Source organism: Pelodiscus sinensis, chromosome 5 (assembly GCF_052426305.1).
Source record: "Pelodiscus sinensis isolate ZL-2025 chromosome 5, ASM5242630v1, whole genome shotgun sequence".
NCBI lineage: Eukaryota > Metazoa > Chordata > Testudines > Trionychidae > Pelodiscus > Pelodiscus sinensis.
Genome location: NC_143056.1, coordinates 130750166 through 130776188, shown reverse-complemented (window position 1 = coordinate 130776188; position 26023 = coordinate 130750166). Strand labels below are relative to the sequence as shown.

Here is a 26023-nt window from a genome sequence, read left to right as displayed (position 1 = left end):
TGATCCAGGAATAAATGAGGGAAGTTCATGAATCCATCTGCATGTTTTGTTTTTAAAGTGGAAAGAAAATTAGTGAAAGCAATTTTAGAAGACAGAGCAGATGTCTAAGCATCCAAATTTTACCTGTATGCTTTTCAAGAAGGCTAGCAGATTTGATTCCTTTCCCACTTCCTGGCACTCTGGACACTGCTTCATCTGGTTTGGATGAAACAACATGAACATTCGTCTATAAAAAAATATTATTTCAAGGGAAGGGAGTTCACATTTCCGCACTAGATGTATCAATATCGTTCTTGTCACTGTTATTTTCATGTGTGCCTTTCAAGTTCATGCTGAAACAAAATTCAGGACTATGCAGCGCTTTAAAGACTAACAAGATGGTTTATTAGGGGATGAGCCTTCGAGGGCCAGACCCACTTCCTTTAAAGATCTGATTTGAGGAAGTGGGTCTGGCCCACGAAGGCTCATCCCCTAATAAACCATCTTGTTAGTCTTTAAAGTGCTGCATAGTCCTGTCTTTTGTTTCAGCAAGACCAGACTACCACGGCGACATCTCTATTACTATTTCAAGTTCATGACGTCACATACCCACGTGGAGATGTCCTGAGTCATGCCCGGCCAATAGTATCTGGAGGTCAGCCCAAACATCGTGTTTGCTGCTCCTTGGTGTCCAACCTCCTTGGTGATATGGTGCTGCTCAAAGAGCTGTCGGGCTCGAGTCACGGTTTGCACAACTCTCACCTTCCTTCCTTTGGCACAATAGAAAAGTGTCCCCTCTGCTGAGCAGAGATGGAGAGGAGACGAGGACATCAAATATTATCCTTATGCTGTTATCAGTTATCACAGAGTTCTTAGAAAGCATTTGCATATAAAGATATTTGGAGGGGTCATCTCCGCTTGAGGGGAGGAAGGGTGAATTTCACTACAGGGTTTTAGTCTGAAATGATTTTTTTTTTCCAAAAACAAGAAATCACTGCGCAATGAACAGACATGAATGGTTGTGGCTGTCTGTAGGATAAACTGGCTAACACACTTGACTTAAGTTAAATCATAGGAGGTTTGGTAACATAGTACCTCTATTATGTAGCAAGGAGATGTTATTGTTATGGCAAGATTTTGCCAAACTTGGGCCCTTTGAAGGTTTGGTTTACACTCAAAAAAAATCCCAGCCTTAGGGGGAGATGAGGACCCTTTCTTATACGGTGGAGATTTCACTGTAGTCCCTGTGTTATTACAAGAGAATAAGAAGTACTGCTTGCCTTCCAAAGAGAAGTTGGCAGAAAACTGGTGCAGCTTACGTCTCTGCGTTTTATTCTTTCCCTCAGGATAGCTGTTGTTCTTCTTATAGGCCAAAACGTGGGCAATTTTTTCCTCAAAAGATTTTTCTGAGTATAGTTCACAGAAGAAAACATTTCAAACTGTTAACATTTACATAATTGCCAACATAAGTATCTACCCCTGTAGCCATCAGACTCCATTCTGATTTGTGACTTGTGACGTGCAGATAGAATTGCCAGGTATCCAGTTTTTAACTGAACAGTCCAGTATTTGAGCTTTCTGTTTGGGGAAAAAACTGAGAAACTATGTGGGTATGTCTACACTACCACCCTAGTTCGAACTAGGGTGGTAATGTAGGCAACCGGAGTTGCAAATAAAGCCCGGGATTTGAATTTCCCAGGCTTCATTTGCATATTGCCAGGCGCCGCCATTTTTAAATGTCCGCTAGTGCAAACTCCGTGCCCCGCAGCACGGACTAGGTAGTTCAGAATAGGCTTTTTATTCCGAACTACCTAGTCCGTGCCGCGTGTAGCCGCGGGGCACGGAGTCCGCACTAGTGGACATTTAAAAATGGCGGCGCCTGGAAATTCAAATCCCGGGCTTTATTTGCAAACTAGTTTGAACTAGGATGGTAGTGTAGACATACCCTAATTGAGTAAATAGAACTGTCCAGTATTTTCTCAATCAGATGTAATGTCGATTGTGATTTAATGTCAAGTGTGTCCAGTATTTTTGTTGAAACCATCTGGCAACCCTAAGTGCAGACATACAATCACGGAAAGCTAAACTCAGCAATGCAGGCTTTGTAAGTGAGTCATCATCCGTGACTGAAGTACACTGGAGCTACTTGGACAAGGTTGAAGGATCTGTGGCTTACAAAATCTGTAATGAAATCAAATTTCATTTGAAAGACACATGGCCCATCTATAAGATTTTAACCATGTAAAGTCCTAGTAACTCAGCACAGGAAATGTAACAGACCAAAAAACTGAATTTGAAAAAAGCACAAGAGGGGGCATTTGAAGAGAATGTGAGATAAATTTTAAAACAATACAAGCCGTATAGAAACCCTCTCCTTACCCGCCATACTGATGTTTGTTACAGTGATTCTGTGTTTGCACCGGGGACAGTTTGCGGCCGGGGAGACTTCTGTAATTCTGAAGAATCTGAAATAAACAAATCCATACTAATGGTACCTTTCACAGACACAAGCAAACATTTAAACTTCTAAAATAATTCATACATTTTGTGAGGGCCCTCGACTATCACACACTCAGGCAGGACTCCCTGAAATCTCGGGGGGAGGCGGTCAAGATTTCTAGTGAAGGGTGCAAAGTCTTGAAGGAGAAGCGGTTGTGGCAGGATAATCCTCTCCCTGGATCATGGGAAGAGGAGCCCCGAGAGGTATTACTGAGGTAAGAAGCATGGTCAGCAGGGCACCATGTGGCCCCCCAGCCTGCCTGGATCCAGACCCCAAGGCTCAGGACTCCCCTCCCCACTGCACCCTCTGGGATCTGGTGCTGGTTCTCCAGCCCAGCCCCCTCCCTCCCAAGGGGCACCAACTCCCCACTGCAGGAGAGGGCAGAGCTTCGCCCTGCAGGCCAGAGTCAGACAAGCCAGGCTCCGATTCAAGGCATGGATGGGGGAGGAAACTACTTCTGCCCCTTCCCTCCTGTCCAGACCCTCCACCACTCTGCTCCTGCATCCTGCCTCCCACCCAGCCAGCTTTTGGACTCAGACTCACCGCCCCCTTCCTGCGGGGCCAGCCCAACCATGAGGTAAACTGAGGCAGTCACCTCAGGTGCCAGATTGGAAAGGGGGGAGAGAGGAGGGCCCACTAGGACCCAGAGAGTAGAAAATTGGGTCTGCTGCTGGTGCATGTGTGTTCTCTCTGCTCCAGATGCACAGAGATGGTGGGGTGCTGTGCTGGACGAAGGAGGCCACAAGAGACATAACAGGCAGAAGAAAAGGGGTCTTGGGGGTGTCTTTTGAGCTCCCCGTCTCAGGTGCCAAAATGTTGCGGGCTGGCTCTGCACTCCTGCACCCTCCCCTCCTGTCCAGATCACACACCCGCCCTTCCATACATCAAACCCCTCATTTCTGGCCTCACCCCAAAGTACAGTGGGGGGGGGGACAAAAATCTATCTGCCTAGTCCTCCTCAGGCTCTGGGGTGCGAGGCGAATGGGGGGAATGTGTCTTTCTGCTTCTCAGTCAGGAGCCATGGCAATGAGGTTTCTTGTTTCTCACTGTTGCATGGCCCCATGTTTGTGGGTTCCCACCCCAGACACTGAAAAATGAACCTAGTGTCCAGGATGCTTAGAGCTCAAACATCACAAGCGACACTTTAGCTTTACAACAAGCTGCAGCATCACCACGCCACCCGTTGGAGAACACTAGGCAAAAGCAGCAGATAGGACCTGGCCCACCTTTCGGTGTTCTCAGGACTTTTCAGAAAGCTGTCGCCACCGTTCAGTTCCAGAGTGAACATCTGAGGGTTTATATTAAAGTTCCTGCACTGCTGAGTAGGCCCTGCCGTTTGCTGGTATAGAAACACCGACTGACCCCCAAACACAGACCAGAGCGCACTGCCCTGGGAACAGCACTTGCAATCCTTAGGAATTCATTTCAACACAAGCTAGTGGGGCGAGTCTGCCCCTCTGCTTCACACACATGTGCCCCCCCCTTGTTATTCCTGCACATTCTGAGCGAGGTTCTGAGGTAACACAAAAATGACCCTTCTCGATGTCGGTGCACAGGTCAGCACGTTGCTCTCTGGGCTTGTCTTAGAGACAGTGTCTGGACTCCTTTCCCTCACTGCCGCAATGCAAGTGCCTTGTGCTCAGGGCCTTGTTACTGCAGAAACGCCCACCTGAATGCAGGGCAGGAAAAAATTCTTTTTCTTGCAGTGAGGAAAATACCCAGGACTGTATGATGCGAGCAGAACATTCCCCACACACCTGGCTCCTTCCCTCTTGGGAACAGCACCACCTCCTCCTCCTCCTCCTTCCCTTCACAATGTCCCCATTGCTGCCACCTCAGGCTGCCCCACAGTAGAGACCTTCCTGCTCCTGAGGGGGAAGAACCATATGTTGATAGGTGTGGTAAGACACCTAAACATTTCCTACCTAGAGACTCAATTGCCTCCATGACTAAGGCTGCGTCTACACTGGCATGATTTTGCGCAAATACTTTTAATGGAAAAGTTTTTCCGTTAAACGTATTTGCGCAAGAGAGCATCTACACTCCCATGTGCTTTTGCACAAGAGATGTGCTTTTGCACAAAACATCTGTGCCAGTGTAGACGCTTTCTTGCGCAAGAAATTAATGTTGCTGTCTACACTGGCCTCTCGCGCAAGAGGGCTTATCCCTGAGCGGGAGCATCAGAGTATTTGCACAAGAAGCACTGATTTTGTACATTACAACATCAGTGTTCTTGTGCAAATACTGGCGGCCAGTGTAGACAGGTGACAAGATTTTGCACAAAAGCGAATCTTGCCAGTGTAGACGCAGCCTAAGTGAATAAACAAGGGAGCTTCCGTAACAATAGCTATGTATGCAAACCACACAGAGACCCCAGAAAAAAGAAGAAAAAGCAACCTGCTAACCCCTACTTCTAGAAGTTTGTACAGTATGGCCAGCCCTGCTTTCAGCCCATGTGCAGAGGTAAGGTTGGCAGTGAAGTCCAGCCACCCCTTTTCCCGCACCTTCCAACAACCCAGCTCCCATAGAAAAGTAGCTGGAGACCCAGAGTTTAGTCTGCAGGATTTCCTGGCTGAAAATCTCAAGACTGAGCTCTGAGTCTCCAGCTACTTTTCAACTTTCCATATTCAAGTCCCCAAATAAACGAAATCATTGTATTTTATTCATTAGTGGTCTACAGTCTTATGAAGACATACGTTATCTCATTTCTACAACAGCTACTTCATAACCTTCACCTCCCCCCTTCTCCCAAGGAGCGATCTCTCCACTAGGGACTTCATCCTCACAGTTACAAACAGAAGCAAACAGCCAAAAGTAAACTCGGAACAGTTCAGCCCACATAAAACAAAGCAGAAAGAAACTCAGGGATCCCAAAAGCTTTAGTCTCTTTGGTCACCAAATTAGCACCGTGTAGTGAATTGAATCATCTTCTCTGTACCTCCTCCAGTAACCCACAATGGGAATCCAGCCAGACTCTTCCTCCCCTGTGGGTCACTCACCAGTCAGCTGACTGATTGGCCAGTCACTCAGTAAAGGCCTGAGCATGTGGATGTAAAGAAAACCCTGCTCCAAGAAAACACAAACGCTGAGAACAGGACAGAAATGACGCTCTCCCCATGGCTCAGGAAAGAAAAGCTGGAGGATCACACCAGGTGGGGAGGTTCAGAGGGGTAGCTCTGTTTCTTTTTTCATTTTTCCAATTTCAGACTGAGTCCTGCAGCACCTGAGAGACCAACAAAACACGCCAATGGGATCACGGGCTTTTGTGGGCACAGCCCATTCGCTCAGGCTCCCATCTACGCGCTCTGTTAGTCTCTACGGTGCTGCAAGACTCTTTGTGGTTTCAAGTCTTTACTGGCTGCGGAAGGCGGCTCAGCTCAGAGCCTGCAAGGCAAAGACGTGATTTCCCCTCCCCGTTTGGCTCCAGTCAGCATTGCCCACCTGCCCTGTTTGAGGGGCAGCATCACTCACCGGCTGCGGGAGAGGGACCCCCGCCTGCTCTGTTCAGTGGCTCCCAGGACACACGAGCCTTCGGATCTGCTCGCCCTGGAGTCTGATCCCAGCCGCAGGGTGCAGGGAGCCCTGGAGCAGCTTCTCAACTACCCCACCCAGTTCCAGAAGGCTCTGGGTGTGGACAGCTAAACCCGCCTGGCAACACTGACCCAGACACGACTCACCTCCCCTCTCCTCCCAAGGAGCCACCCTCCCCCGGGCTATGGGGGCAGGGACAGTCGTCAGGGAGGAGAAACCATCCCCTGTAGGATCCCTCCAGCATCTGCCCAGCACTGTGGCCGGGGGAGAGGCTGCAGGTGAGGGGCAGGGAACGCTTGGGGGTAACAGAAGGCTGCAGCCTAGCCAGGGACACCTGCTGCCCCCGAAAGGCTGGGAGCAGAGAGGTCCCTAGAGAGCCCGGAGTCCCTCAGTCCTTCCTAAAAGCGTCCTGACTTGGCAGGGAGGAATTTCCCTGCATCTGGTCTCCAGTCCCTGCACCTTAGCAGGGCCTGGCCGCTGGACAGGAGCCGCTCTGCACCCTCAGCAGGGGGCTGATCCCATGGGGGTCATCAGTGCCCCCCCTCCTGTGCCACCATCAGCACCTCCCCCCATGGACTTAACCCCCACCCCTCATTTGGCCCCACAGCTCCCCCTGCCTCCAGCAGCTTGACCAGTTTCCGATTCGCCCCCTTTGGCCCTGGCAGGAAGCCACAGAACCTGATCCAGCAGCTGGTGCAGGTGTCGGTCACTGAGCCTGGCACTGGGAGCAGCTTCTGCCCCCTGGGGCCTGTAGCAACAGCAGCAAAGGGTCCAGCCATGGATCAGTGTGATGGGAGAGACCCAATGGAAGCCCAGCTCCCTGTCCCCCCCCCCCCGCACAGACCCCTCCCTCTTCCCAGCTCGGCATCGCCCTAAGACCCTCAGCATAGGCCTGCGTCCCCAGCCCCCTAGCACAGAACCCTCCCTGCCCCCACTCATCAGGGTTCCCTTCCTGTCCCCCAGGTGCCTCTCCCCCACATACTCCCCTACGGGTGTGGCTGCTCAGCTGTCTGTTGCTCAGCCCCATTGGAGGGAGGGGGACACAGGTGGGGCAGGCAGCCTGTGGGGTCAGGAGCCTGGTAGCGGTGACCCAAAGGCAGCCCTAGCCCAGCCCTGCAGGACCTCGGGGCGAAGGAGCCGCTGAGCTTAGGGCTTAGCAAGAGCTGGTCTCACCCTCCCCACTCTGTCACAAGCATCAGGGCAGGACTGGGGTAGGCTCAGCACTTGTGTGGCTGCTCTGGCTGAGAGGCCACACACAGTGGATGGGGCAGGGGAGAATTGTCCTGGCCTGCTAAGGTTGCCAGACGGGTTCCCAAAAAAATACTGAAGACACAGGCGAAAAATGTGTCGAACAAAAGAAAAAGAAACCCGCACTGAAGAACACACATCCTTTATTTAATACTTAACAATCACCAGTCTGCAATGACAAACAATCAGCAGTCTACATCCTCTTTCACAACGACTGGGGCTCCCCTGCCTGGCTTCTGCACACAACCACAGGCTCCCAGCTGGGAGGCAGGGCCAGAGTGGTGCTGGGAGCCTGTGGTTGCAAACAGACGCTGGGTGAGGGGAGTGACTGGGAGTCCCGGCCTCTCTCCCACCCGGCTTCCAAATGGTGCCCAGCTGGAAAAATCACAAAATACTGGACATTGCACGTGTCTGGTATTTTCTGATTTTTTTTACCGGACTGTCCAGTAGAATACCGGACACCTGGCAACCCTATGCCCTGCATAGCCATCAGCACCGGGGCAGCAGACAGCAGCACCCCCAGCTGCCTATGGCTATGCAGGGCATAGGGTTGCCAGGTGCCTCTGTCCACAGCTGCTGCTTCTTGTCCACTACCAGCAGCCCCCTGACCCTAAGGGACTCGGGGCCTGCACTGAAAATATTTTTGAGAGAAACTAGAAACTTTGAGTTAACAATCAGGAGAGGTTCTCCCCCCCACCGTCAAAACACTGCTGTTCCAGGGAGAGCCGGGCTCAGGTGCAGCCCGGAGTGGACTGTGCTAGGAAGGGGCAGAGGGGATCCCAGCAGGGCAGGTCTTTGTGGCAGAAGGGTCTGACAGGAGGACACGGCTGGTTGAACTATAAAGTTGCCACCAACTCCCAGAGGTGGGGAGGTTCCTGGGGTAACTGAAAATGAAAAAAACGCCCCCCCCCCCCCCCCCCCGGATTCTTCTGCAGACAGGAGTGTCATGGGAAGGGCCAGACTCAGCACCTGTGTGGGAGAGACCAGGAAGAGCCTTCAAAAGCTAGGGTAGGGCCAGGATGTGCCTAAGAGGGGAAAAGCCCAGAGAGGAAACAGCCATTTCCCACCTAGCCCCTCCTCCCGCAGCCAGAATAGCTCCCCAGACCTTCAGGGTGGGGAGGGTCCTGCCACCGGGGACAGTGCCCAGGGCAGGGGGAGGGGTGGTGGAACTGCAGCCCAAAGGATCCTGGCGCGAGGGAGCTGGGTTATGGGGCAGGAGGGGGCGGATTAGGGGCCTGGCTGTGTTGAGTCAATTTCTGCTCCACCCTCTCCTAGTAAAATCCAGGTTGGCACCACCAGGCAGAAGGCTGGAGGTTCCCAAGTGGGGGGGGGGGGGGGGGGGGGCGGAGTTACGGGCATGACCATTAACGTTTATTCATCACTAATTGAACGGACAGAAAGTGAGACAGGCCATTTCCTCTCCTGCCTCCCATTCGTCTTCTGACAGGTCTGCGGCCCCTGCCTCAGGCTCCCTGCCGGCAGGAGGCGGTGGCGAGGAGGCCCCACGTTCAGCTCTCCTCCTAGCTCGCCGCAGTTGCTGCTGCTTTTGTGCTTCAGCCATGTTCTTGAGAGCCAGGGCAACGTCCGCCGTCCTGCTCAAGGTCATCCGCCGCATGTAGTCCTGGTAGAAGTGTTCATCTGGCAGCGTGTAAATTACTCGCTCCTCAGACTTACGGGGCGCCTTGGACTTGGGGGGTTCCTCAGACTTGGGTGGCTCTTCGGACTTGGAAGTTAACAGAAAAGGCTGGATTGACGAAGGGAAGTTGCACCAGACAAGCCCACCTGAGAGCTCCTGTTACTTAGTGCACTTACCGTACCGTCCTCTTCCTCTTGATGTGGGAACCATGGGTCAGTGCCATACAGGAGTCGAAAGGGAGTCATTTGTGTGGCCGGGTGTGCGTGAAATCGCAAATAATACAAAATGGGATTGAGACATTGATCCCACTCGTGCCCAGTCTCAGCAGTGATCCTCTGCAAGGCCCTGCAACAAACGGCGGGAAGGAATGGTCAAGAAAAAAAAAAAAAGTCAACGCCCAAGACGGGCTCAATGGAATTCAGGAGAAAGCTACCACAGACTGGATGTGGCAGGGATTATTTTGCATGGCTCCCAGGGTACAGTAGAAAGACTTGCAAGGTAAAGTCAGTTGCCTTTCAAGATTTAGAAGCCACTTGCAGATTCTGGCACTGTGCATTTGCCTTGCCTTCAGCCCTGTCCGTCCCCCACCCCTATGGTACATCTAGACCCGTGGTCTCCAACCTTTTTATACCCAAGATCACTTTTAAATGACAGACCAAGCCAAGAGCTACTGCCCCGCCCCTTCCTTGAAGCCCCGCCCTCTCTATTCTCCTCCTCTCCATCACTTGCTATCCCCAATCCTTATACTGCTACTTTAAAAAAAAATTCCCACCATTCCTCACAGCTACTCACCTGTGCTGTTGCTTGGTGAGTAGCTGCTCCTCAAATGAGGAAATCTAATGTAAATATACTGCGCAGGTGCACAGTTCAGAGAGGGCTCAAGTGCTACTTTTAGAGCCTCCGAGATCTACCGGTAGATCGCGATCTACTGGTTGGTGACCACGGATCTAGACTGGGAGTTTTTCAGGATAGATACTTCTGCTATCCCCAAAATACTCCATGTCTGCTCTTCTGATTTTTTTTGAGGAAGAGCAGATGTGCTCTTCTGGAAGCCCTGTCTTCCTTGCTCCACAAGGAAGAAGGGATCTTCCAAAAGAGGAGGTTTTTCTGAAATTTGACACAGCCTAGATGGGCCAAATTTTAGAAAGCATCTTCTGACAAAAAAAAGTAGTAAACAAATTACAGAGCACAATATGCACACCTGTTTCCAAAAAACCATCATAATGTAGACATAGCTGTAACATTACCTTTGGATGAATGTGCAAGTGCTCCGAGCAAAGTCATTGTTTAGTGGGTGAAGTGGGCGGGTAAAGATCTGTTCTACGTTCCATGCTTTGAATAGACCCACCTTAAGCTGAAAAAAAAAAAAAAGTTACACTATCAGTTCCTTTGGACAGGTCTGTATGTATGTTCCTGCCTCTATTTGCCATTGATTTTACATACAATTATTGTAGTTCACTATCCAATCTTTAAGCATTACTACCTGGAGGAATACGTTGGGGATATTTTGGCAGGAAATGACACCCTACTCATCTACATCGTAGCAATCCAGATGCGATGAGCAACTCCAGTGTTTGCAAGAACAGGGCGGTTTCCGAAAAAACGTGTCACCCATAACTTACATTAAAAAACCTCACAAGAACAAGGAAGCCCATGTTCATGATCAGCTATGCGGGACCTGGTGGTAGGGTTGAAGAAATAGGACAAATAACTGCAGAAACAATTCTTTACCTTGATATTGAATTCAGGGCTGCGATCTGTCAGTATCTGTGCTGTACATGCATATAAAAGAAGAAAATCACGTATTTTCTTTCCCACTACCAAGGGGGACTTAGTTTCAGTGGAATTGTCTCCACCCATCTTGAGACATAATCCGTGGCGGTCAGTATGTAGCGGTGTCCCTTCTTCGTCACTGGCAGTGGCCCTATTAAGTGCATTCCCACCAGAGCCAAGTGCCGATTCACCTATATGAAGGGTTACAGGCATACTTTAGTGCTCTCATATTGAATGGTCTTAATGCCCATGTGTGGTAAGCAGAGGAAACAGCTGTAATGTGTTTACAGCTGTAATCTCATTTCCTTTAAATACAACGAAACAAAAAACACAGAAAAAAGACAAAACAAGAAATACAAGAATGGGGGCAGGAAAAGTGATGCAAGAATTAATTCTGCAAGACTCTGCCACACTGCACTCCAGTGTGCCACTCACACTGCACTTGCTGCAAAGCCTCAGTGTGCAGCAATCATACAAATGAATCATGATAAACAATTCTGACTCTTTCAAAGATTTTTTTATTGCGATGTACTCAAGGCAGCCTTGAGATCGTGTGGATGCTGAGTACCCTAAGAACTTTCTGAATGTACTGACAGTGGAAAGAAAGGAAGTAAAAGAAATTTCAGAGGATACGGAACAGATGTCTTGGAGTCCAAAGTTTACCTGTATGCTTTTCAAGAAGGCTAGCAGATTTAATTCCTCTCCCACTTCCTGGCACTGTGGACACTGCTTCACCTGGTTTGGCGGAACAATATTAACATTTGTCTATTAAAAAATATCACTGCAAGGGAAGGGAGTTCACATTTCCACACTAGATGCATCAATATTGTTCCTGTTATTTTCATTTTAGTTTCATGACATCACATACCCAAGTGGAGATGTCCGTAGTCATGGTTGGCCAATAGTATTTGGAGATCAGTGCAACCCTCATGGTTGCTGCTTCTTGGTGTCCACCCGCTGGACTGACATGATACTTCTCAAAGAGATCTAGGGCTTGATTCACAGTGTGCACAACCGTAACCTTCCTTCCTTTTGCATAAAAGTAAAGAGTCCCTGCTGCTGACCAGAGAAGATGAAGAGATGAGGACATCAAATGTTACGCTAAAGCAGTTATCAGGTATTTTCAAAGTCAGACTGGTTATAAGGAATTTGCGTATCAAAGAGATCTGTATGGGGAATGGGTCATCTCAGCATGGGGACCAACACAAGGGACCAATTTCTTTACGGGGTTATCATTACATATTAACGTCTTTTATTTAAAAAAAAAATATCAGAAATCATTGAGCAATAAATAGACAATGACCCATGTTTGTAAACTACCCTGCATAACGTACTTGATTTCTCAAGTTAAATCATAGAATTTTGGGTAATATTTATACTCCTCATCATGTCATGGAGCCTCTATATGTAGCAAGGAGATTTTCTGGGAAATGTAGGGAACAATAGAGAACCTAACCCAAGGCCCACTGAAGGTTTGGCTCACGCTCAGAATAATCACTTTTTTTGGGTGGGGTAAGGAGAGGGAGAGAAAAAAAATCAAAACTATTCCTTATTAAGAAAAGTCCATTATAATCCCTGTCTTAGTTCACAGAAAAACAAATATTGCTTGCCTTCTAAAGAAAAGTTGGCAGAAAACTGGCGCAGGTTACGTCTCTGTGTTTTATTCATTCCTTTAGGATAGGTGTTATTCCTCTTATAGGCCAAAACATGAGCCATGTTTTCTTTGAAAGATGTCTCTGTATTGTTCACAGAAGAAAAACATAGCATTTACATAATTGCAAAAGTGAAGTATTTACCCCTGAACAATCAGACTCCATTCATAAGTGACCAAAGTAATTTGGAGCTATGTGCACAAGGTTGAAGGATATGGGGCTTACAAAAAACTGTCTGTACTTGATCAAGCAGATCAAATGTGATTTGAAATAATTTAATTCTGATAGTGCAAAGAAAACACAAGAAAAAACCAATTGAATAAAAAAAGCATGGACAGGGATATTTGAAAATTCTGACCAATATGTTCAAAAAATATGTATTTAGAACCCCATTTCTTACCTGCCATACTGAGATGTATTGCAGTAATTTTCCCCCACTACAGCTTTTTTTGAGGGAGAAAAATGGTCTTCTGTAATTCTGAAGAATCTGAAACAAACAAATCCCTATAAAAATATACTATCATGGGAACCTAGGTGGTAAGACTTCTAGGGAAGGATGCTGAGTGCTGATAAGAGGCTAATGACCATCTCACTGGAGAATGGGAAGGAGAGACTTCTGAGGTGATTACCAGGAGGTAAGTAAGCAGTCAGCACGGCTAATTTTTTATGAGTGCACCAAACTTATCACATACAAAAACGTTATGCTCATTCAGGAGGCTGATTCCGCAATCATCACAAATGACACTTAAGTGTTATAACCAGCTGCTGCATCACCACAATGCCTGCTGGAAAACACTAATAAAAAACATTCTGTGGGAAGAGAGGGCCCAATGTTTCCAAGCCTTTTAGAAAGCATTCTACACAACTCTCAGGGCTATTGTATGTAAAACCCTGCGTGAAAGGCTGAGAATTTCTATGCTAGGTCCTACTTTGCACTGCAAAAGGACTCAGTACAGCGATTAGGTAAAGAACCACTGAATTCCTTTGAATACAAGCTAGGGGGCAAGTGTGTCCCTGTGTTTCACACACGCCCCTGGCTAGAGCAAAGTTTCAGCATCCTAATGACCCTTCTGCACCACATCTTAGCCCATGTGCATTCCTGTCTTGTTTTGGAGACAGTCTCTGGACGCTTTCCCCCTCATTGCTACAGTACAAGCACCTTGTGCTCAGGGGCTGTTATTGCAGAACAGCTCCAACAGCCCTGTGACTGCCAGATGGGGAAAAACCCTCAACTTTCTGTGAGCAGCGAGGAAACGGCCCGTGTCTGCGTGTGAGCAGAACAGCCCCCTACAGCAGAGACCTTCCTGGGGTGGGAAGAACCTTAAAGTCCTGGCAGCTGGAGGAGCCGGTGTCGGGCGCTGGCCGGGCCTGTGCCTGGAAGAGCCCAGCCCGGGATTCCAATGGGAGCAGGTGGTCCTGAGAGAGGGGACATAGAAGAGCCCCCGCTGCCCTCCCCCGCGCAGCACCCACAGCAGGTGGCTCAGCCCATCGGGGTCATCGAACCCCCGCCAGCACCAGCGCCTGCCCCATGGACGTGACCCCGCCTGCTGCACCCGCCCCCCTTGCCTCCAGCTGCGTGAGCAGCCCCGGCTGCCCGCCCCCCCATCACGGATCCCTCCCCCTCGACTCCCCCCATCACGGACCCCCTCCCGCTCCCAGTCTGCCCAGGGCTGGGCGCGGTGCTGCTGCCCCTCGACTCGGTCTTGCGCTCGGCTCCCGACGCCTGAGCGCAGAGCTGGGGGGGGGGGGAGCCTGGAGGGAGCGACCCCCCCGTCACGGTACCCGGCCCGCAGCGCGCTCGGGGGAAGGAGCCGCGGGTCCCGGAGCACGGTGCCCGGCCCGAGGGCGTCCCACTTGCCCGCGCCCCCTCACTTGCCCCCCTCACCTGCCCGTCATCTGTCCCCCCCTCACCTGCCCCACGCTCCCACCTGCCCCGCGTCTCTCGCCTGCCCGGGCTGCTGCACGTGGCTGGGGGGGACGCGCCCAGCACCTGGCTCCTTATCCCGTAGCTGGGTGGGGTCGGGAGCTGCCCCGCCCCCAGCCCAGGGGCCTCAGGGGTGGGGCTCCCCCCACCAGTGTTGCTGTGAGATGGGGGGAGGGGCTGAACACCCATCAACTTTTTAGGGGGAGGATGAGAAACTTCTAGGGCTGCAGATCAGGCGCGGGTCCCCTCCCCCCCGCAGCTATAGGGGGGTCCCCTCAGGGCGCCTCTCTGGTCGGATGGGGGGGTCACTCTTGGGGGTGCCTTGGCCAATAGGCGCTGCCCTTGCTGCTGGCCTGGGGGGAGGAAAAGGGAACAGAGGCAGGCGGGGCGGGGGAGGAAGGTCCCCAGTTACTTGCAAAGTGACACCCTAGGTGGGTCTGACAGCCCCCGGCCAGTTCCCGGCCAGTTTTACCTGCTGTAACGCCCAGGAGCAGGGCCCCGGCCCTGGCAGCGATTTGGGAGCCTTTACTGATGCTCCCATCACACACAGTTGGGTGTCAGCCTGGGCCCTGGGGGGCTGGAGGCTGAAAAATCAGTCAAGCTGCGCACCAGTGAGATGCCGCGCCCCCCATCTTTGTAGCTCCTGACTGACCAGACACTCTCTACATTCCCCTCCCACCCTGAGCCTGGGGGGACCCAGGCTAGTAGATTTTGTGAGCTCCAGCCCCATAGCGGGGCAATGTGTGTGTGTGGGGGGGGGGGGTGTGAAGCACCACTATGGACTCCCCAATGCTTGGGGAGGGGGCCCTGAATCTCATCCAGCCAAGCAGAAGGTTGCATATAGCCCCCCAGGCCTGAGGTTCCCCACCCCTTGCCTAGAGCCTGGTGCATTTGTGTCAGGCGGATAAACATGCTTATTTTGGGACCAGCTGTGCCTGTGTGTTTTCTTGATTGAATTTTTGGTGCATATTGAGCAAAAGACACAACCCTCATTGTAACTCTTTTTTTGTGACACAGTTAAACAAGTGGTGGTACAGGCTGCTGACTCCTAATTGGTTGGAGAACCAAGAAGGCATAATTTGTGTAAATGGCATAATTTGGAGATGTCCATTTAATTCCTGTGACACTGTTTCCATAAGACCGGCCCTAGTGGACACTGGACAGGGGCTGACATTGGCCAGTTCTATGGGCTCCCGTCTCCCTGTGCTGGCTGGGAGCTGGGCTGCACCAAGGCTCCCCAAGAATTGGGAACTGCCCAATGGGAAGCCAAGAGCCCAGGGAGGAGCTGTCCGTCTCCTGATGGGGAGCAGAAACTGGGGAGCTGGGGTGCAGCCCAGGGAGGAGCTGGGAACCCAGGCAACAGCCCGGCTTGCAGCAGGCAGCCCGAGCAGCACCTGACGTCTCTGTGGGAAGTGGGGAGCTGGGAGCAAGAAGCCGGGGGGCAGACCAGCTGTTAGTGGGGAGCTGCTCACAAAGCTGAGATGAAGAGTCACACTTCTTGGAGGTGGATGCCCGGCTGGATACAAGAAACAAGCCAGTGGGGACGGAGGTGGGGCACTAAGGTGCACTGGGGAGCTATATGGTCTTCCAGACACTGTCTTCCACCACCGGGCCCTCACTGTGCTGGAGGAGGATTCAAGGAATTTGCATCCGAAAGGAGCTGGAGCACCCTCGGATTGCTCTGTCTCCACTCCAGACAAGAAGCTCTTTCACTCTTTGGGCGCGCCCCTGCTCAGTCTGGGATGGGCTCTGCTGGGGCAAGTGGTCAGCTGTGAAAACAGATAACAGTCCCTGAGACAGGGCTGTGCCTTCTGCTTCCGACCCGATCCCAGGGGTGCAGGACCCGATCCCAGGGGTGCCCATAACGTCAGCTCAGGGACTGAGAGGTGACGGACCAAACCCCATGACCAGTGCAGGGAGACCTGTTGTCGCCAGAAGGGTGGAGAAAGGAGATGGCCAACAATCAGAGACAACAGGCCCTAGGACAGGGGTCAGGGGCTGCTGACCCACAGAAAAATCAGTCAGGGGCTGCACACAACTGAGAAGCAAAAAACCCACAAACCAAACACCCCTCACTGAGGCGGCCCCCGACTGAGAAGCAGAGACACTCGCCACATTCCCTGCACACAGCGGGGCCTGGGGGAGCTGGGCTAGTAGATTTTTGTGGCCCCCCCAGACTTTGGGATAGGGCCAAAAATGAGGAGTTCAGCGTGTGGGAGGCAGCTGCTGAGAAGCAGGCTGGGACTGTGGGGGCTGGTGGATTTGGGAGGGTGCAGGAATGGGCTGAGGGGGAGCTAAGGTGCGGGAGTAGGGAGGGGGTGCAGCAGAAGGCTGGAGGTGAGGGGGCTGCAGGATGAGCACAGCAGCACTGGCTCTCCAATGCTGGGGGTGAGTCTGAGCCTTGGGGGCTGGATCCAGGCAAGCCGGGGCTGGATGCGGCCCCTGGGCTATAGCTTCCTCACCCGTCCTAGATGGAGCAGGGCCTCACTGAGCTGAATTCAGGGCAGGCATAGAGACCAGCAGCTGGCTGTACCCAGCCTGGGCCAGACCTCCTCATCCGCTCTGTGCAGGCCACCCCAGATCCTCTGGCGCCCCTGGGAGCTCCCCCTGAGCCTTGCATAGTCATGTAGCCTCCCACCTCCCCAGCCACATGAGGCTACTGGGTTCTTCTCCTTTCACAAGTCACATACGCAGGAGCAAGGGGTCCTAGATCACCCTGGGGACAGATACTCTCAATTAGAAAGTCACTCCCCCCCAAAGCTTATCTTAAAATTTTCCTGATCCTGGAAGGAGTTAAAAGGCATCACTCGGGCTCCTCCAGTTTCTAAGGGATATAAGCACATAAGAGCGGCCGTACTGGGTCAGACCAAAGGTCCATCCAGCCCAGTATCCTGTGTGCCTACGGTGGCCACTGCCAGGTGCCCCAGAGGGAGTGAACAGCACAAGCAATCATCAAGTGATCCCTCCCGTCACCCATTGCCAGCCTCTGACAAACAGAGGATAGGCGCTCCATTCCTTCCCAGCCTGGCTAATAAGTTTTGACAGACCTAACACGCCATGGTCTAGACTGGCGTGATTTTGCGGAAATACTTTTAATGGAAAAGTTTTTCTGTTAAAAGTATTTCTGCAAAAGAACGTCTAGATTCGCACAGATGCTTTTGTGCAAAAAGTGCTTTTCCGCAAAAGCATCCGTGCCCAGTATAGACACGCTTTTGCACAAGAAAGCTCTGATGACCATTTTAGCCATCGGGTTTTCTTGCGCAAAAAATTAAGGTGCCGGTCTACTCTGGCCCTCTTGCGCAAGTATTCTTGCGCAAGAGGGCTTATCCATGAGCGGGAGCGTCAAAGTATTTTCACAAGAAGCACTGAATTCTTACATTAGAACGTCAGTGCTCTTGCACAAATTCAAGCGGCCAGTGTAGACAGCCGGCAAGTTTTTGCGCAAAAGCACCTGCTTTTGCGCAAAATCTTGCCAGTCTAGACACACCCCATGAATTTATCTAATTCTCAACTAAATTAATGTTTCACACAAAGAGATCAGTAAAAATAAATAATAAAGCAACCCAGAGAGCGAATAAAACTACAAACAAATGACACCAGTGAAACTATGTAGGGAATAATTCTGGACACTCTGGGTGCAGGTGAAAACAAGCAGAGGATTTTTTGTAACCTGGTGAGGACTACATTGAATTATATAGGCAGCAGATGGGTGGAGTGGAAGCAATTTCATAGGGTCTAGCAGCAAGACGAATGCGCACATAATAAATTATGAAGGTTCACAATATCTCTGCCCATTGCCAGTTAAGCATCTTATCACTAATGCAGGTAGTCATTGCTAACAAGCTGAATGAGCCAACATAAACAAAGACATGTTAATAGCAACTTTGTCTGCTGGAAATATGCTGGATCTACTACTGGGGTGATAATGCCTTGAGTAGCACGGTCCTTGGGATCCAAACTTATTATCTAGGAATAAAGCAGACAGCGAAAACAACTCCCAAGTGGTTTGTTTTGGTGCCATCCAGGGCCTTATCAGAGAGAGACCCTCTTGGAATATGGTTGCCAGGGTGACCAGGGTCACGGTAGCTGTTTATGCTGTATATTCTCAGGCCTCAATTTTAGGATTTGAATGACAGATCTCAGCAAGATACCATCGACTGCCTCAGTTTACCGCTACAGAATACAAAGGGGAAATAAAACAAGTGGGCAAGTTGCAATTGTGGCAGCCGTGTTTATACAAATGAAGCGGGGAAAATTTAAATCCCCGCTTTATTTGCAATTGCGACGTGTCTAATCTGCATCCCTTTTCCAGAAAAGGGGTGCAGTGTAGACACAGCCGTGGTGGGTTATGTGTATTTTACATGAGTATTTAGGACCCACAATCTGTGCAAATGCAACAGAGCCCTGTAGGAAAAGGCAAAGTTTTCCTGGTTTAACACAGTGCTTCCTTCACCAACTTAAAGAATCAGAGGAAGCTCATTAAATTTTCACACACACACACACAGACACACTTTGGGGGTTACATTCCTGCTTCAAAGAGCTTGCATATAAAGTCTTCCTCCTACAAAGCATGACACTAAACCTAGTGTTCTTAGCAGTGACTGAAGTGCCCTGCGGAGCCAGAACTACATAGATCACAAAGAGCCGGCGTCTGGCCTTAATGGGTTTCATTCCTGTCCCCAAACAAATTCTAACCCCTCATGGAAACCACTTGTCTGGCTGGATTCCAAGTGATTTCCACTAAGTTTTAGACATTGATTGGGAAGAGGCATCTCCCTGGCCAGGCCACTGCAGGCCCTGCCCTGGGCTCAGACAGGACAGGCTGAAATACCAGAGTTTGAATTCCTTTTAAAAAACAAAAGTTATTCTCCAGCCAGGACCTGTCTCTCTCCTCCCAGGCCCCCACACCTCCCCTAGGGCTCCCAGGGAACCCCTCTCCCCTCTGCCTGTCCTCCCAGCGCTGCTGGAGCTGGGACTTTCAGTGTCCTTCACCCCCCAAGCAGCCCAGCTGGGGCTGAAATGGAGTCAGAGGCTCCTCTGCCTGCCAGCTGCCACTATAACGGGGACTTTCACCGCACTCAGAGCTATTTGTGAGCAGGATAAATTTTGTTCTGTGCACCAAGGCCTGTGCAGCTGTGCCCCGCCAATAGAAACACAAGTTGTTGGCCCTGGGCGCTGCAGGAGCTCTGCCAATCAGCTGGGCAGCATTCGACTCTCTCCTTGACACCTGCCCAAGCACTCAGCTTACAGTGAACGCCGGTGCCTCCTGTCCTCTGCTGGGTGCAGACTGGGATCCCCGTGTGAAGTCACCTGCGCACGACTGAGCAGCACAGCCACAGCCTCCGTCTGTTCAGGCAGGGGGGCTGTTCACACCCCTCCATGCTCTGCAGCGGGACACACCACGGCGGTCGGGCCTCCAAGCAGCACCAAGGGCTGTGACAGTCCTTCGCACGGCGACTCATCCGTGCAAGGCTTCACCCGTGTGACACGATTCCAAAGGGTTTCAGTGCCAGCTCAGAGGTGCAGCAGGCCCCTCCCAGGGGTTTTGTGCATTGCACTTTCCACTGGGAGCAGCTGTGCCCAGCGATGGCTCCGAACCCGGTTAGGATCCCTTCTAGGTGGGCCCAGGGCCAGACAGAGACCCAGCCTGGTTGAGAATGGAATGTGTGAGGCTGCATCGCCACCTAGTGGCTGCAGGAGAGATTACTCCCTTTGGGCCTATGTGCTCACCTGGAGCAGCCAGATGCTTTTGAGTGGTCTGGGGCTGTGGCAGGCAAGGGAACCTGCCTGAGGACCCCACTGGGCTGCTGGCTAGAAGCAGTGTCTCTGGGCTAGAGCTCATATCTGGCACCCCACCGCTTCCCACACTCCAACTGCCTGCCCCAGGTCACCACCCAAACCTCCTGTATCTCCCCCTTTGCCCTAGATCACAGCTCCCTCCCAGACCGTGTGCCCTCTCCTATACTCCTTCCCAGACCAGAATCCTCTTCTGCACCCCTACTCCCTCCTGGACCTTGCAGCCCCAATCCCCTGCCCCAGGTCATAACCCCTCCTTCACCTAAACTCCTTCTCAGACCCTACCTCCTCTTCAGCACCCAACCTCCATCCCAGACCCTGCACTTCCTCCATAGAAAAGCGCAGTCCTTGACCACTTACCAAAAACATGGAGTGCCCCCCCATCAGAAATTACTGCTCAACCCTGACCTAGACCGTCTCGGTTGGGAGTTTGTCTAACATGCTTTTCAATGTCTCCAGTAATGGAGATTCCACAACCCCCCTAGGCAATTTATTCCAGTGTTTAACCACCCCGACAGGAAGTTTTGCTAATCTCCAACCTAAACCTCCCTTGCTGCAATTTAAGCCCATTGGTGCTTGTCCTAGCCTCGGAGGCCAAGGAGAACGATTTTTCTCCTTCCTTCTTGCAACACTGTCTTAGGTACTTGAAAGCTGCTATCATGTCCCCTCTCAAGTCTTCTCCTTTGCAAACTAAACAAGCCCAGTTCTTTCAGTCTTCCCTCATAGCTCATGTTCTCCACATCTTTAATCATTTTTGTTGCTCTTCTCTGGACCTTCTCCAATTTCTCCACCTCTTTCTTGAAATGCGGAGCCCAGAACTGAATACAATACTCCAATTGAGGCTTAATCAGTGCAGAATAGAGCAGAAGAATGACTTCTCGTGTCTTCATTGCTACTAATACAGCCCAGATTTTTTTTTAATCATGTCCTGATGTCATCGTAAGCAACAAGACTTAGCTCCACTTCAAGTTACTGAAATTGCTGCTGGAATCACTGGGTGAAATTCTGGGTCCTGAACACATATGTGAGGTAAGACTGTCTGATATGGTCTTAAAAAAGCATATGCATCTGTGTGGAGCCTTTTGAACTGGTAAGCTGTACACTGGCCCACTCTTCACCTTCCACGCCTGATAACTCCTTTTATTTGGCACTGTCTCTCATTGCATCATTTCTAAGGTGAGGTTGCAAGCTCTTTGCGGGAGGAAGAGGATGTTACTCACCTTGGTGCAATAATGATGGTTCTTCAAGATGTGTGTCCCTTTGAGTGCTCCACTGTAGGTGTTGGGCTGGTCCTGGTGCCGCAGAGCGGAGATTTGTTAGCAGTGGCCTATGCTAAAAGTTATTGTGAGTAATCACAGGTGGCAAGAGGATCGAAGGAAGGCTTTGTTAAAGCTTCCAAAACTAGGTCGAGGTTCCACGATTTGGGAGGTTTTCTGTACTGTGGAAAAAGGTTCGCTAGGCCTTTCATAAGCCTCCTAATGATTGGGCGGATAAAAATCAAATAGCTATCTATGGGAGGTTGGAAGGCTGTGATTGTGGCTAGATGTACTTTAATTGAAGAAAGTGTGAGGCCAGTGTGTTTGAGATGAAGGATAGAGTCCAGGATGTGATGGATGGGGATGGATAATGGATCAAACTCATTGTCTGTACAGCAGGAGTGGAATCGGCACCATTTGTGAATGTAGGTGGATCGAGTCGTGGGTCGTTTGCTATGTATCAGAATGCGCTTAACTTCCTAGGAGCAGGTTATCTCTGTTTGGTGGAGCCAACTATGAGCCATGCCATGATACTGAGGTGGTCGGGCTGAGGATGCACCAAGGTTCCTTGGGCCTGTGTCAACAGATCGTGGTGCTTGGGGAAGTGATATGTAGGGTACGGTGACATGTGGAACAGGTAAGGGAGCCATGTTTGATGTGGCCAGAAGGGGGCTATGAGTACCACTGTCCCTGACTATTTTCTCCAAGACTCTCGGAAGTAGAGGAGTCGGAGGAAAGGCGAACAGGAGACGATGACTCCAATTGAATAGAAAGTTGTCCCCCAGAGACCCTGGTCCTATGCCTGCTCTGGAACAGTAGTAACAGCACTTCGCGTTGCGATGCGTGGCGACGAGGTCTATATTGGGGAGTCCCCATCGCGTGAAGAGTGCTCACAACACATTGTGAGATAGTTCCCATTTGTGTTGTGTTAAGAAATGCCTGCTGAGGGCATCAGCCATGATGTTGTCCTTGCCAAAGAGGTATGTCACCATGATCAGGATGTCATGGTGGATACACCAGTTCCACAGTCAAAATGCTTCTGCACAGAGGGAATGGGATTGGACCCCTCCCTGTCTGTTTATATAGAACACCGTTGTCATATTGTCAGTGAGTATTTGGATGACACACCCACAAATAAGAGTAATGGAGGGCTTGCAAGCATTGAATACAGTTCTCAACTCGAGGAAGTTGATATGCAGTAGGGTCTCTTGTGTGGACCATCTCCACTGGATGCAAGTCTTGGAGGTGAGCACCCCATCCCACTAGGGATGCATCTGTGGTAATTTCCATAGTATCAGAGGGGTAGCCGTGTTACTCATGGAACTTTTTGCCAGGGATATAGAGAAGCAAAAATTATAACAAAAAAGAACTAGTCAAGTTCGTAGAGCATAGGTCCTTTAATGGCTATGAGCCAGGTTGGGGATGGATGGAACACCATGCTCTGACTGTTCCTAGCCTCTGTTTGCCAGAGACTGGGAATGAGCGACGGGATGAATCAACAATTCCCTGTTCTCTTCATTACCTCTGGGACATCTGGCATTGGCCACTGTCAGAAAACAGGTCACTGGGCTAGATGGAACTTTGGTGTGACCCAACATGGCCGTTCTTACATCAAAATTAATTATAACAATTAAAAAGTTTTGCTAAGTCTCGAGATAGTGGTGATGTGAGATAATGACCTGGCAAATGATGCATTTTGAAAATATTGCCCACTAGGAAATGAGTATTTATAAAAGTTTCCCAGGCTCAAGTCTAGCATTCTGGAGCAAAGTCACTAAAACATAATCCAACAAACAAATGTTTTGGCTGCTGTTGTTTGTTGCGCTACTGCTCACTCTACCGCTCTGTCCCCAACGGGCCTGCACTGTCACCTTCTGCCGCCACCTGCCACTGTGACCTCTGCAAGTCGGTCTCTTGAGGTTTCGAACAGCTCTCAGTGATTTCGACTCTCAGAGGGGGAACCTCACAGTGAGGGCAGGCTGGGCTGTCTCTTCTACAGGAACGCTGTCCCACAACCGGTCTAAGCACGTAGACCTGATTATCAGTGATCTCAGCTCTAAGGGTCACTTCAAAAACTCTCAATGGAGCCTAGTCAATTCTTCACTAAAAAGGGGAGAGAAGCAGGTCAAATAGTGCTGGACACAGGTAGAGTCCAAACCACCAAGCAAAACACCTGAGCTCCCCCCCTCTTCTCACCTAGCACTGGCACCCAAATCTCCTGCTTAGGCTGTGCAGTTCAGTTGAGGGTGACCAGTGCTCATTCATAATGGAAAAAGTGCTGGGGCTCAGGCAAATTTGTTACTTTCATATCTGATGTGGAGGCCTCAGGGATCTAAGGGGCTGGCAAATCCTAGCACCCATCATGGATGGAGATAGCCTGCCTGAGGAAGGCTAAGTCCATTTCTGCTGCCCTTTACTCATGCAATAAGAACAACTTTTCAAGATCCTCATAGTTAACATTTTTATTAGAGCTCATGTGAAAAATGTAACTAAAGTGACTTGTAGCCCAACCCCAGCCAAAATCGATCTGTTGGACAGCACAGCTGTCTGCTGGGTACCTAGGCAGAGTAGGTATGTTCTTGCAAATACTGTCTGCTCCCAAATGCTTTTCAGCCACCCCCGGCTCATCACAAGCTGTCAGGGAACGCATTCAGATCTTGCTTATAAATCATCATTTGAAATTATGAGGTAGACCAATATAGCTGAAACAAATGTGCCAACATCGCTATAAATAACAGCTGTAAGAGTAAACTCAGCCAGGTTCAGACTTTCTAAAACCTTCCTGTGTTCTCAGGTTCAAGTATTTTCTCACTTACTGTGCATGCTTTTAAAGTGCATGTGAATGGTTCAAATTCCATTCCAGTTTCCAACCAATGACTAACTTGGCAACACTGCCTGTAATGGGGAAGGGAGGGAGCGGTGTTGGGGAAAATCAAGGGAGTGTACTTTCTCCCTCAGGCCCAGCCAAAGAGACTGCGGGGCCCAACATAGTTGGTAGCACCACATGCCCAGCCAGGGCAGCAAACAGATGGCCAGGCTGCCCACAGTGGAGGGCCCTGAAGGCATGGGCCTGAGGCAATGCCTTGCTCATCTTATCCTCAGGGCAGGCCTGCCCCCCTTGGGGGTGTGTTGGGAAATCCCTGGTGATTAGCATGCCCCTGACTCATTCACCACATTTCCCACTTTCAGCCTGGCCTCCCCTCCTCCACCACCAAAACAAGGAGGGAATAAATGTCTGTAAAGCCTTCACTCCCCGGCTGTGTGCCCTGTAAGCTGAGTGTCTGTGAAATTCCACAGGAGAATTTCAGGTACCACCCAGCTGATTAACAGAGCATCCATAGCAACTCACAGCATGTTTCTACTGGTGGTGCACATCTGCAAATGCCTCAGTGCACAGAAAATTTATTCTGCACATGGATAGAAAAAAATAGGAGGACCACTGTTCTCTGGTATACAAATGTTTCCCCTTCTCCTGTAACCTGACTCATAGGAATTTCCTGCATCAAGGAGGTATACCAAAGCAGTGCGTATGAATAATTTGACTTTTTTCTTCTTCATTTCAAGAACATTCCTCTTTTTCTCAAGTCGATTCCTCTTCTTTTCAGTCTCATTCCTCATATTTATGAGCTCTTCTTTAGATCCAGTCTTTATTAGATCCTTCTGCATCTTCAACTTCTTGTTTATTTCTTTCAGGTCCTTCTGGAGCTTAGCCTTTTCTCTAGTCAGTTGTTCAATGACATAGAGCTGTGTGCAATGAAATCAATAACAAATTCTACTTTACAGCAGGCCAGCCAGAACCAAGTTTCATTATACACCTACCCTTTAGTTTTTCTATAGTAAGAGAATATTAAGGTTCCTAAGTCAAGCACTCGAGGATGTGACAAAAGGAAATGGCTAACCCACCCTCCCCCTCCAAAAAACAAAACAAACAAATGAAAAAAAAACAACCCCAAAACAAAACCCAACCCAACCCTTTATTCACACAGAGCAAAGGTTTCCTGTTGGTATCTCACACCCTTGTAAAATGCTGAGTTCAGCAAAACTCTAATGTCTGAAAGCCCAGAAATACAGTCTCTGGGAATTATGTACATGAGCGTCAGCTGCACTCACTGTATTAGCTATAGCTATATTAATGGTGGAGGTTTGATTGTAAAATGAAGTGATCTGGGAATAGTTTGAGGTGCATCATAAAGCTGCGACTGTGATAAAAGGGCAGCTGGGTTTGAGTCCCATCACGTACGCCAGTGTTTCCCAACTTTTTTTGGCCAAGGAACCCCTTTAGAATTTCAAAGTGATAACTGTCTCTTTAATGCGGAGGAGTTCCAAGTTCTCACGGAACCCTTACTTTCGCTTCGCGGAACCCTGGGGTTCCACGGAGCACTATTTGGGAAACACTGATGTACGCTATCAAAGGAAAGACCCCTACAGTAGACATTTAAAATGCTTTGCTATTGAGCCACAGACTTGGGAAGCCCAAGTGAAAGATTGTTCAAGTTGGCGATCCAGTCTGGAGCCAGACACAAAACAAAACAAAAAGACAACGTAAAAAATGGATGATCAGCCATCAGTACCAGGAAAACATCTTGGCTACGTCTACACTGGCCCCTTTTTCGGAAGGGGCATGTAAATTTCAGCAGTCGTCGTAGGGAAATCCGCGGGGGATTTAAATATCCCCCGCGGCATTTAAATAAAAATGTCCGCCGCTTTTTTCCGGCTTTTAAAAAAGCC

General features: G+C 50.1%; 1 protein-coding gene across 6 annotated transcripts in view; it reads right to left on the bottom strand.

The window, feature by feature from the left end:
• Positions 1–909: 909 nt before the first annotated feature.
• LOC142829368 (uncharacterized) overlaps positions 910–26023 on the bottom strand; it is a 59875-nt gene continuing 34761 nt past the window's right edge. For 3 of the 6 annotated variants that reach the window (XM_075929089.2, XM_089778971.1, XM_089778970.1), the window contains exon 9: positions 14853–25039. In XM_075929089.2, the coding sequence (XP_075785204.2) occupies positions 24698–25039 (342 nt within the window). In that variant the 3' untranslated portion in view covers positions 14853–24697. The other 3 variants (XR_016349744.1, XM_089778974.1, XM_089778972.1) reach the window with 3 other exon arrangements.